The sequence below is a fragment of the Vicugna pacos genome, chromosome 19, assembly GCF_048564905.1.
Source record: "Vicugna pacos chromosome 19, VicPac4, whole genome shotgun sequence".
Lineage (NCBI taxonomy): Eukaryota > Metazoa > Chordata > Mammalia > Artiodactyla > Camelidae > Vicugna > Vicugna pacos.
Window position 1 is genome coordinate 27,592,531 of NC_133005.1, and position 12,192 is coordinate 27,604,722.

General features: G+C 38.0%; 1 protein-coding gene and 1 pseudogene across 2 annotated transcripts in view; both read right to left on the minus strand.

Annotated features, from left to right (window-relative positions):
• Positions 1-1,660: 1,660 nt before the first annotated feature.
• On the minus strand, positions 1,661-2,270 carry LOC102527988 (glucosamine-6-phosphate deaminase 1-like; annotated as a pseudogene).
• A 3,988-nt stretch (positions 2,271-6,258) lies between these two features.
• The window catches only part of RBL1 (RB transcriptional corepressor like 1), a 47,627-nt gene continuing 41,693 nt past the window's right edge, over positions 6,259-12,192 (minus strand). For both annotated transcript variants that reach the window (XM_006202566.4, XM_072944184.1), the window contains 3 exons: positions 11,984-12,132; positions 10,407-10,571; positions 6,259-8,936 (listed from right to left, as the gene is read on the minus strand). In XM_006202566.4, coding sequence (XP_006202628.2) covers positions 8,766-8,936; positions 10,407-10,571; positions 11,984-12,132 — 485 coding nt within the window. In that variant the 3' untranslated portion in view covers positions 6,259-8,765. The remainder of the gene's footprint in view (positions 8,937-10,406; positions 10,572-11,983; positions 12,133-12,192) is intronic.

The following is a 12,192-nucleotide window of genomic DNA, read 5'->3' on the forward strand; positions in this document are numbered from 1 at the left end:
GGAAGAAAAATAAAACACGCTAAAAGTATAGGAAAGACTGGGAGGTGCTGTGTCCTGACACCTGAACAAGTGAAGTCAGGAAGCCTGTGTGGTACTCCACTATGTGATGAATACCTAGTATTTTAACAACCTTGTGCCATAATCTTGCAGATTACATAAGGCCTGATTCCTAAGTTTGCAAACATTAGACTCACTAAACAAAATTTATTCCAAATGCCAATATCTGAAACAAACTCAGAAAAAAATCCAAAACCCTTTTAATTCTTCCTTGTTTTTTTTTTCCTTGAAAACACTAGATTTAATAGAAAAATACCACGTTGGAAACAAGTCCATCGATCCATTAGCTTGAAACAGAATGATGGCACAATCACATATAAAAGCTAAAGATGAAATACTGGGACCAAACACAACAGTGAAAGGGAGGCCTGAGCCAGGCTCTGAAAGATCTCTCCCAGAAACAGAGGTAGCAGCAGCTTCAAAGGGAGAAGGAGGAGGTAGCAACCAAACCATCAAGGCATAAGAGTAAAAGGAAGGCAGAGCAACTGACTCATTTTGTGAACAAGGGGTGAAGGATAAAGGGAGAGAATATTTCCTGATGTTCTGGGAACATCAGACCATGTCACGTGAACTTGGGAGGTTTAGTAAGGCAGAGTATTTTAAGTGGGGAAAGGATATTAGGCAACTTTAGAAGCACTTGGTATGTTTCTTGGAGCTCAGCTCTTAGGGACACAGGAAACATGTCACTCCAGTGTTGTTTCTAAACTCATAATTGAGCTGTTTGCCCTGGCCCCATCGCCTTGGCTGAACACAACCATGAATCTTGGCGGTTTGTGTTGCCCAGTGGATCGCCTCCTTATGAATGTGTAAGAGGTGCCACAGTGAGACCTTGGAACAAAACACAAGGCTCATGTGGGAAAAGGGTTTCTGCCTTCCTCCTGGTGTGGGAGGGCCTGTCAGGGAGGGGAGTTTGACAAGGCTGGGCCCCTTGAGGCTCTTAGTCTGTCAACAAAAGCCTTCTCTTTAGCCTCACCCATCCAAATCCTCCCTAAGGAGTCCTCTGAGTTCACAGAAAGGCCAACTGAGAGAGCAGGAAAAAACTGGGGAAAGGAAGCAAGGGCTAGTTTTTTTTCTCACGGCACTTGCCACTGACCAGAGGGGATGCTTCCTTAGACTGATTTTACACACTGAGAGAGTTTATTTCTTAATATGGAATAGTGATTCTCAAATAAGGGGTAGGCCTGCTCAAGAGGGGCTCTTAAGACTTTCCAAAGAGGTTTTGCCCGATATACATAAGCTCCTAACACCCTCTCAATTGAGAACCAGTGCACAGAATGATAGAAATTCCTGACGGGAGTGTATTGTACATGTGAAGCAGTTTCAGAGGCAGAATAAAAAGCTAAAACCCCTCAATGTGTGGGGCAGACATCAAAATTATGGAGTGATTTTTTTTTCTGATTAAGTTATGAACAAATAGCTTAACTCTATACTAGATACCATACTGCATACTAAGAACAGTAAATTCACACATTTATCTGGAGTAACCACACTAGATTAAAGAAATAAAATTCTGTCCTCCTAAAAACAATTCCAGAAAGACCTACCTGTCCCAGTGATGTACTTGACATTAGGATTAGCAAAGGCTAATCAATGTTATGGTTTCTTAGAAGACTGGCTTTTCTGTTTCTTTCTCTTTGATACTGTACAAGGGGTCCACCAACTTGTTATTAACAAGCATTAAACCTCTGAAATATTTGAAAGTCTTCACTTTCAACTCCAGGCTGGCATCCTCATCACACACATTGTGTGGGGATGCTACTTGAAGGCAGACATGGTCCACATATTTTTCATTCCCTCTTCGATGGCCTTGTACAGAGCAAACGCCTTGTGAGCACCTGTGATGAAGATCACTACCTCTCCAGCATCCATAACAGTGCCCATGCCTACTGTCAGAGCCATGGTGATATCTCCGCTGAAGAACCTAGCCTTGGCCAGGATAGTGTCCATGCCAATGTCTTCACACAAATCCTGGACACCAGACCAGAACCCAACTTGTTGAAGGCAATGAGTCCCTCAAGGCTGATGCCTCCAACAAACAGTTCAATCCCATCCATCACCCTCAGCCTGCAGGTCAGCTGCATTCCCATCCAGAAGGTGGCTTTTTCTGGGTAAATGTCAACATGCTTGAAGAATTTGTTCCACATGAAGGAGTGGTAGCTCTCTGAGTGGTCTTGAGGAAGGCCCACATACTTATCCATGTTGAAAGTCTTCACATATTTGAAGGACAGGTCTCCATTCTCATATTATATACATATATATATATATATATATATACAGGTCTCCATCAGCTTCTTGTAGCAGCCAAGTGGGGTGCTCCCAGTGGGAGCCCCAGGGTGAAGTACATATATATATGAATGAATCACTTTGCTGTACACCTGAAACTAACACAATGTTGTTTGTCCGCTATACTTCAATTAAAAAAAAAAGAGGCAGATGCAACGTGGAGCAAATGGAACTCTTACACACTGCTGTTGGGAATGCAAAATGGTTCATTTTGAAAAAGCACATGGCAATATCTTATGAAGTTAAACATGTACTTACCGTTTGGCCCAGTAATCCAACTCATAAGGGAATAAAAGAGAAATAAAAATATATGTTCAAACTCTTGCATGCATATGTTTATAATTATTAATAGCCCCAAACTGGAAACAACCCAAATGTCCATGAACTGGTGATTAGATAAGACAAATTATAGTATAACAAAGGTATGGAAAATTGCTCAGCAATAAAAAGAAACATTTATACGTACAATGTTAACGAATCTCAAATGCATTATTCTAAGTGACAGAAAAATACCAAAGATTACATTCTGTGCATACATACATTTATATGAAACTCTACAAAAGGCAAAACTATGGTGACAAGAAGCAGACCACTGGTTGCCTGGGCGTGTGGTGGGGAGGATGTGGGAAGGGCAGGGAATATTAGAGGGAAAAAAGAAAACTTTTTAAAGTGATGGAAATGTTCTATACAGGCATACCTCAGAGATATTGTGGGGTTAGTTTTAGACCACTATAATAAAGCAAATATTGCAATAAAGAGTCACACAGACATTTTTTGGCTTCCCAGGGCATATAAAAGTTATGTGTACACTATATTGTAGTCTACTAAGTGTGCAATAGCCTTATGTCTGAAACAACAATGTACATACTGTAATTAAAAAATACTTAATTGCCAAAAAATGCTAGCCATCATCTGAGCCTTCAGTGAGTTGTAATCTTTTTGCTGGTGGAGGGTCTTGTCTTAGCGTTGATGGCTGCTGAGTGATCAAGGTGATGGTTGCTGAAAGTTGGGGTGGCTGTGACAATTTCTTGAAGTAAGACAACAATGAAGTTTGCCACATCGATTGACTCTTCCTTTCATTTGAACACTTAGAGGCTAGTGTAGACTTATTAATTGGCCTATTTCAATATTGTTGTGTCTCAGGGAATAGGGAGGCCCAACAAGAAGGGTAGAGACTGGAGAACAACAGGTTGGTGGAGCAGTGAGTACGCACACAACATTCATCGATTACGTTCACTGTCTTACATGGGTGTGGTTCGTGGTGCCCCAAACAATTATAATATCATACATCAAAGATCACTGATCACAGATGACTATAAATATAATAGGAATGAAAAAGTTTGCAATATTGGGAGAGTTACCAAATTGTGACAGAGACATGAAGTGAGCATTCGCTGTTGGAAAAATGGCACCAATAGACTTGCTTGATGCATGAACTTTCAATTTGGTAAAAAAACCCATACAGTATCTGTGGAGCACAATAAAGCAAAGCACAACTAAGTGAGGATTGTGGTGGTAGTCATAGAATCATACGTAATTACTAAAATTCCTCAAACTATACACTTAAAATGGGTACATTTTGTTCTATGTAAATTATACCTCAATAAAGCTGGAAAAAATTCATCATAGTATAAAAGATTTACACAATTTCCTTCATGTGAAAAATAACTGCAGTAAAACCTTTTTTTTTGTTTTTAAAACTTTTTTTATCGAGTTATAGTCATTTTACAATGTTGTGTCAAATTCCAGTGTAAAGCCCAATTTTTCAGTTATACATGAACATACATATATTCATTGTCACATTTTTTTTTCGCTGTGAGCTACCACAAGATCTTGTATGTATTTCCCTGTGCTATACAATATGATCTTGTTTATCTATTCTACATATGCCTGTCAGTATCTACAAATTTTGAACTCCCGGTCTATCCCTTCCCACCCCCCCTCCCCCTTAGCAACCACAATAAAACCTTTTAAAATTTGAAAAGGTCACCTTGGGTTGATGGGAATAGAATTTTCATTTTTTGCTTATACACATTCTAATTTTTCTATGATGAATGTTATTTTCCATAATTAATTAGTTCCTTAAGTGATGACGACCTACCTGAGGTAAGTAGTTAAGTCCGACTTGGTTTGGTGTGGATCGTGTCAAGGCTTGAACCAGGATCTCCATATTCTCGGCCATTAAACTCTTCTGTTGGACTCTAGACAGGTACTTCTGAACTTCCTGGAAAACAGTAGCCTGGGATGCTTAACAAACCTGTTTGTGTACTACACTATTTGCATAGTTAATAAGCCCTCAAAGGTGATTCTTACCACTGGGAAATTTGATGGAACCATTGCGCTACACGTAGAATCTGAAACCTAAGGAATATTTTCTCCTCTTAACATATTAAGAGTCTGTCATTGATGCCAAATAACCCCACGTGGGCATTAGTTACCCAACCTGGAATCTGTTACCATTAATCCTTTCTGGAAAGTCATCTTCCTTATGAAGCCATCCCTGACTGGCACCTCACACCTGACCAGAGTTAGGTGACCCTCGGTGGTTCCTTTTCTATCCCCATCACCAGTACATGAACTAAAGCCTACAGCTCTTCTTGCCCAGGTGTTTAATTAATTCAAAGACTGGCACTACTGACACTTTGGGCTGGATAGTTCTTTGTTGTGGGGGACTGTCCTCTGCACTGTGGGATGTTTAGCAGCATCTCTGGCTTCTACCCACTAGATACCAGTAGCACCACCCCTATGCCCAGCTGTGACAATCAGAAGTGCAAAAATACCAAGAACTACTAATTTGTCTATCATATCAGTCTAACATAGTCTATCCTCCACATAGCTTCCAGATTCTAGAACTTGCTATTCAAAGTGTAGTCCTATTGACACAACATTGTAAACTGACTATAACTCAATAAAAAAAAATTAAAACAAACAAAAAACCAAAGTGTAGTCCTTGGCCTAGTAGCATTGGCATGATGTGAGAGCTTGTTAGAAAAGCAAAATCTCAGGCCCAACCCCAGACTCTGCATTTTTAACAAGATTAATAATCCCTGGTGATTCTTATGCTCTGCAAGTCCGAGAAGTACTGCCAGGAGGTCTTTAACTTGCTTGAGGGTAAATATCACTTGGAACAAGTTGACAAAATTCCTAAGTCCTTTCCCTGGAGATTTCCTTCCATCAAGGGTGGGGCCTAGGAATCTGTATTGTTAACATGTCTCAGGTAATCCTCATCTTTGGGCAAGTTAGGGAACTGCTGCTCTGAAATAAATAAACATCAGGTTTGTCATTATCCACTTAAAATTAAAACCTCTTTAGTGGCTCCTCATGGCCTAGAGCTGTGGTTCTCAATCAGAAATCTCTGGGGAGAAACCTATTCACTGCAGCCAATGCTAAGAACCACTGGAAATGACCAAGCCTGAGCTCTCTACCCGGCTTAGAGCCCAGCTATGGAAGGCCCCTTTATAGCCCTGCACTTTTGCATACGGACACTACCTCCCAGTCTCACCAAACTTCTGCACTTCCCAAACCTACAGTAGTACTTCCATGCCTCTGGGCCTTTCTACTGAGTTGTGTTCTTTGAATATTCTACTGCCCTGGCAAAGTTATTCATCCCTAAGGACTAAAATACCACTTAGCCCACACTTTAGAGTGAGTTTAGACTTCCCTGACACATTTGTCCCGGCAGAGTGAATCATTCCCTTCTCTGTGCTAACACCATCCCTCTTTGTGTAGAGCTATATTACTATACTTATCTCATTTTATTAAGGGCTACAAATATTGTATCTTGAGGACAGGAACTGTGCCTAGTTCACCCTTCTATCCCTAGCACCTAGCAAAGGGCCACATACAGTAAACAGCCAATAAGGTTTGTTGACTTAGTGAAAGTACTGTAAAGGAATAAAATTAAAACATGCAGGAATATTACCTTTTTTTTCTTTCGAGTTTTATTGAGATAGAACACTGTATATAAGTTGAAGCTGCATAGCACAATGATCTGACCCACATACATCATGAAATGATCGTCACAGTAAGTTCAGTGAACATCATTATACATAAATACAAGATTAAAGAAATACAGATTTGGAGGAAGGATGAGAACTCAGGATTTACTCTCTTAACTTTCATATATAAAATACAACAATATTTATCATGTTGTACTTTACACCCCTAGAACCTATTTAACTTCCTTTTTTTTGAGTAAAGAAAATGAATTTTAATGGTTAGCTATCTGAAGTCCTTGGAAGCAGACAATAAAGCTTGTTTTAAAGGGAAGCATACAAAAACTTTAATCTTTTTCATATAAGGAATATTACCTTTAAAAAAAATCTGATTTAACATAATCTAACCACATAAAAATGGTCATTAAAAATGAGCTTTTAAGCTGTCAAAAAATGAGACGTACACCTGAAAGCACTCCTAAGAAGAAGCCTTTTCCTTAATTTAGTATCATGATTTGGTCCATTTCCAGGCCTTGAAATAATTGTTTCTTTATATGTGTCTAAGGCCTTTTTTCAATTGAGGTGAAATTCACCTAAAATGAACCATTATAAAGTGTAAAATTCAGTGTCATTTAATAAATTCACAATGTTATACAATCACTGCCTATATCAAGTTTCAAAATTATTTTTCATCACCTCAAGAGAAAGCCTGTAGTCATCAGCCACTCCCCATTCTTTTCCTAGCTCCTGGAAAGCACCAAGAACATTATGTTTTAAGTTATACTAAGATATTTAAAAGATATAAAGTAGAAATTTAAAGAGATATAGGTTCTAGATGGCTGCACAATTGCATCTAACCACACTGAAAAGAGCACAAGTATAATTTTTTCAATAATCTCAAAAATGCCAATATTTTATTAACCATTTTATGTACATTGATATCCAGTCTTGAAAACTGATAAACATGTCCAGAGTTTCTTATAAAGACAACGTACAACATTTTGCACATTAATAACGATGATGAAAATGACACAATAGTTATAGCTACATAAAAATATATACAAGGATTCAAGGCAGACTCGATGTTATTTGGCTTATAACATGTGTAGATACTACACAAAAAATGAGGATGTAATTTTCAGAAAAGTTTAATGTGACCAAAATCACTTTTCTTCTTAAAATTTAAAAATAAAGTTCCTAATAATTGTAATTACTAATTCATAGTCAAATCTTTGACTAATTCAAATTAGCCAGGGTTAGACATAGGGTAAATATTTTGCATTTTAAAAAGTAGTTTTGCGGTTAAAAAAATATACATTTGTTAACATCTTCTCAAAATTAATTAACAATGACTTACCCATGTCCTTCCAGATTCTGAAAACACAGTAGAAAAAGTGAATATTGAACAGCTGATTCTTTGGAAAGCTGCACCCCCAGCCCTGGAAAACATCCTTAAGGGGTCCCAGTGATCAAACTTGAAGGGAAACTCACAATTCAGTGATACTGAGAACAAAGAGGGGATAGTGATAAGCAGCTGTTTTACTGATGTATAGTGTAACTATAAGGCGTGAGGTGATATTAATGTGGTTTTGAAAAAGGTTTCAACTGTCCTTAGGGAATCAATTAGACACTGAGAACAACTGATCTTATGATGACCTCAAAAACAGTATCTCACATATTATCATGGTGATATAATTTCCCATTAAGGAAATTTAGTTTCTTTTCTGTATTTTACTCTACTAGACTGAGAAGCAGCTTATTTTGAGAATTGTATGACATAGTATAATCATGTATAATTAAGTTAATGGTTTGGAAAACAAAATTGATAATAGTTTTAAAAAGTACCTCTTTATTAGGTTGCGACACCAGGCTAAGAGGGCTTAGGGTTGGAAAGCAAGGAGTGGGGGTAATGCATGGATTCAGATACAAATCCACTTCTGCTCAAGGAGAGGAAGGACACGAGAAGTGATCTGGACAGCCCAGAATGGTAGTGGTGCCTGGATGTGGAGTTACTACACTGGGTCAGACACAGGCTGATGCAACATCCTCTGGCCTAGATGCCACGGGACCCAACCACTACTTAATATTAAATTGCGAGTACAAACATTTCAAAGCACACTTACCAAAAATAGATTATTCACACTCATATCACAAAGCCCAGAGGAAGATATTTGATTATTTAAAAAATTATATTAAAAAAATTATGAGGTTTCTCCTTACTTCATCTGAAAAACTCAAGGAAAATATTTTAAAAATTCTATGACTATTAATATGTTTAAAAGGCACTTAAAACATTCCTTTACAATTCAACTCAAAATACATCTTTGTCTACTATGTTTTGAATATATGTAAAAGAACCAAAATGCTTAATTTTGGTGTGATGTTTCTTGTAACTCAGTGATACTTACTACCTGAATGTTTGGAAAGATAGAGCCCCAACTTTCTGCAAAACAACCTAAAAGTGCTTTTATCATAGAAATGCGCAGGGCACTAATGATGAGCTCTTTCACTGACAACATCTTGTAGTCGTTTAAGTAAAACATCATCATTTTCTTGACAGAGGCGTTTGGCAGGTGATTCTGCATCACCATCGATGGCTATTGCTCGCTTCTTGGTTCTCTGCTCACCTTGCCTTATCATGTTGTTGATGTCTTTCAAACTCTGTGCAAAAATAGAGGACATGTGTGTAAAAGGTGAAAAAGGGGAAATAGTGGCAAAGAACTAAGCTAACTGCTTTTTCCTGCCCTCTATCCTCCATCCAAAGCCAAACACTGGAGTAGAGAATATTTTTTGAATCTAGGCAATCTAATAAGGGTGATTAGAACAAATCTATTCAGGTGATTTTAAAAATTGAATTTACCTTATAGTGGTAGTTTTCAAAATGTGGACATTGGACCAGAAGCAGCAGAAGCACTGAAGAACTTATTAGGAATACAAATTGTCAAATCTCACCCTGTATCCACTGAATCAGATCAGAGATTCTGGAGGCGGGACCCGACAACTTATATTTTATCAGACTCTCCAGGTAATTCTGATTCTCCCTAAAGTTTGAGATCCTCCTCTTGAAACAATGCTTTTCAAACTTTAGTGTGCTTAGTAATCATCTGGGGGACCTTGTTAATAATGCAGATTCAAATTCAGCAGGGCTGGAGTGAGGCCTGAGTGTCTGCATTTCCAACATGCTCCCAGGTGATGCTGATATTGCTGGTCTATAAACAAGCCTGAGAGGAGTGGTTCCTGAAAGCTGTGCATCACGACTGTCTAGGGAACTGCCAGAGCTTTGTGATTCAGTCAGGTATCTGTGTTCAATAAGCTGCCCAGGCAATTCTCACCTATGATTTTGGAATCACTGCCTTAGAAGTCAGCTGATTCCATTTCTGATTTTATGCAAGAATTTCTTCTCAACATTTTTATAGGAAACCAACTTCGATGAAGAAGAAACGCAAATCTGTGAGGTATTATATCTCAGTCAACTTTGTTTGTTTGCTAAGTATAGTAGGAACTCAACAGGTATTTGCAGAACTAAATGAGAAACTAGTAAGTTTAAGAGCTGCCATGTATTTGGACTGAGTTACAATCTGTCCCACTACAATTTCTTCCAGTTGGTAGCGATTCTGGCTTCTGGAGAGATTCTAAACATATCTGCTTGACAGCCCTTGAAATATCTGAAAACAGCAATCATGTCCCTGTCACATCTTCATCACTATACAGGAATAAACATGGAGATAACCACAGAGCTGTTTGTAAGTAAGAGGCCTTTGCTTTCAGACTTTTCACTATGCTGGTTGCCATGTACCAAATTAACTTTCAATTCTAAGACCTTTCTTTATACTTGTTCCCCATGTCCGACCACTTGCAAGTGTTGCCTTACTGGTCCTTCTTAAGATCATACTTGAGCAGGGATTCAATGGGCTGTGAACTCCCCCAATACCACATCAATCACAGTGGATTAAATTACCTCAACTGAATACACTGCTCTTGATCACAGGAAACTTGCCACAGTAACAGTGCATATTTATTAGTAGTAACTTTGTAAAAAAAAAAGATTAAAGATTACTAATTGGATATTTGAAATCCAATTTTTAACACATGTACATAGTTGTTTTGGAGTAGAGTTCACGTGCACCTTACCTTAGAAGGGCTGCCATTGAACTTATACAGCAGAGCACTCCTTGGCGTAAGGCCTGACCCATTCTTGTGTGGGGAAACATAAATGGAATGCTGCTGGGAAATGCGGCGTGGGGAGCCTGGCTGTTGCTTAATATGTGGAAAAGGAGAGAGTGGTGGAGCTTCCATCTGAAATAACACAAGAGGAAGTATTTTGAAGATAAAAGTTTTCTTTATTTTAATCCTACCGTATTTTTATTCTGACCTGTCCCTTCCCAGCAAGGGTGAAGGGTCAACATGGAACTTTTCTTTTTTTTTCTTTAGTGTATTTTTATTCTTATTGGTATCTCCTAGTTAGGAGTCAGTTACACTATCAGAGCTTATTTATGGCTGAAACAATCAAGGAAATAGTTTATTAACCCTCACTTTTCAACAATTACTAACAAACTAAAATTTATTTTCCTGGATCTTTCAGGAAATCTTGAAGAATTCTGGGCAAGACAACAAAAGCAGTAAACCAGGAGCACAGGAACCTCATGTCTATGTTCATAAAGTGGGGCAAAGAGTAATCTATGTCCTAGCACTTGCAATAAGAATCTTTCTCCACACACACACCCACAAGCAAATTAGCAGCACAGAGAATAAAAGAGAAGCAGAGAATTTCTGTGAGCCAGCAGGATGAATCCAACATGGAACAAATCTCTTAACGAAATGGTTAAGACTTTATACAAAAATGCAAAAGATTTAGGGACAGAGTTACCTGAGAAAGGATTGTACTTTTTAAAAATAATCTATACAGTGTTTCCATTCCATTCCAAAATAAATGGAGGTGACTCCTTAATTGATACTTCACTCATCATCTTCACTTGAAGCTAATAAAACTAGTTTTTTTTTTTTCAACTGGCTGATGATAGGGATATTCACAGTACTGCACATGGTCAGGGGAGGTGGAAGTGAGGGAGTAGGATGAGTAGTCATGGCTTCTGAGGATAATCACAGAACATATTCCTTGAAATGCACAAGGACAGAAATGTAGAGAGAGACACAGACACACATATATGGCTCCTGGCTGGATGCAGCTTCTACTGAGTCCCATTTTCTTATAACTGAAGTCTGGTCTCCCGGGAACCAACTTCAGCTTATACACTGATAATACTTTCAGAGATCTGCTTGGCACTGCCAAGTTTAGAGTCTGCATAAAAATTTCGTAGTGTGGCTTCTATTATTGATTCAAGCCTATTTATTTCCTTTTTTTTTTATCTTGAGAAAAACACTTATCTTAGAAATATAACAACAGAAATCAAAACCAAGAAAAAAATTACCAGAATTGTTTTCATTTTCCCATGTTCCCATCTAGTCCTTGCCCATGTGCATATACAATTTCTAGCAACATGATCACAGTATGGATAAAATTTCCATGATTTCCTTTGGTCTCTGTCATATCATAGCCTTAATCACTCTCTGATTAATTATTAGTATGTTTTCCCCTATAAAATGCATCAGTAAGGCTTTAACTATGAAACACTTATCTAGAAAAATAAACTCACAGTAATTCAATTATGAGTACAGATATTAATAAAGTAGTAAAATATAAAACATACCACATGGTCCTGATTTGCCAAGTCGTATTTCAACGCAAATGACTTCACTCTTCCTACATATATTGTATTGTAAAATTTGATAAGATCACCTCTTTCCTCTTTCACTGGTCCAACGGAACAGTCAGGTGTTTTTGTAGCATCTTCCAAGTCTGTCAAAAGAATTCAGTGTTGTGATAGGTGTACTTTAATCTATAAATTAGTGATTTGAA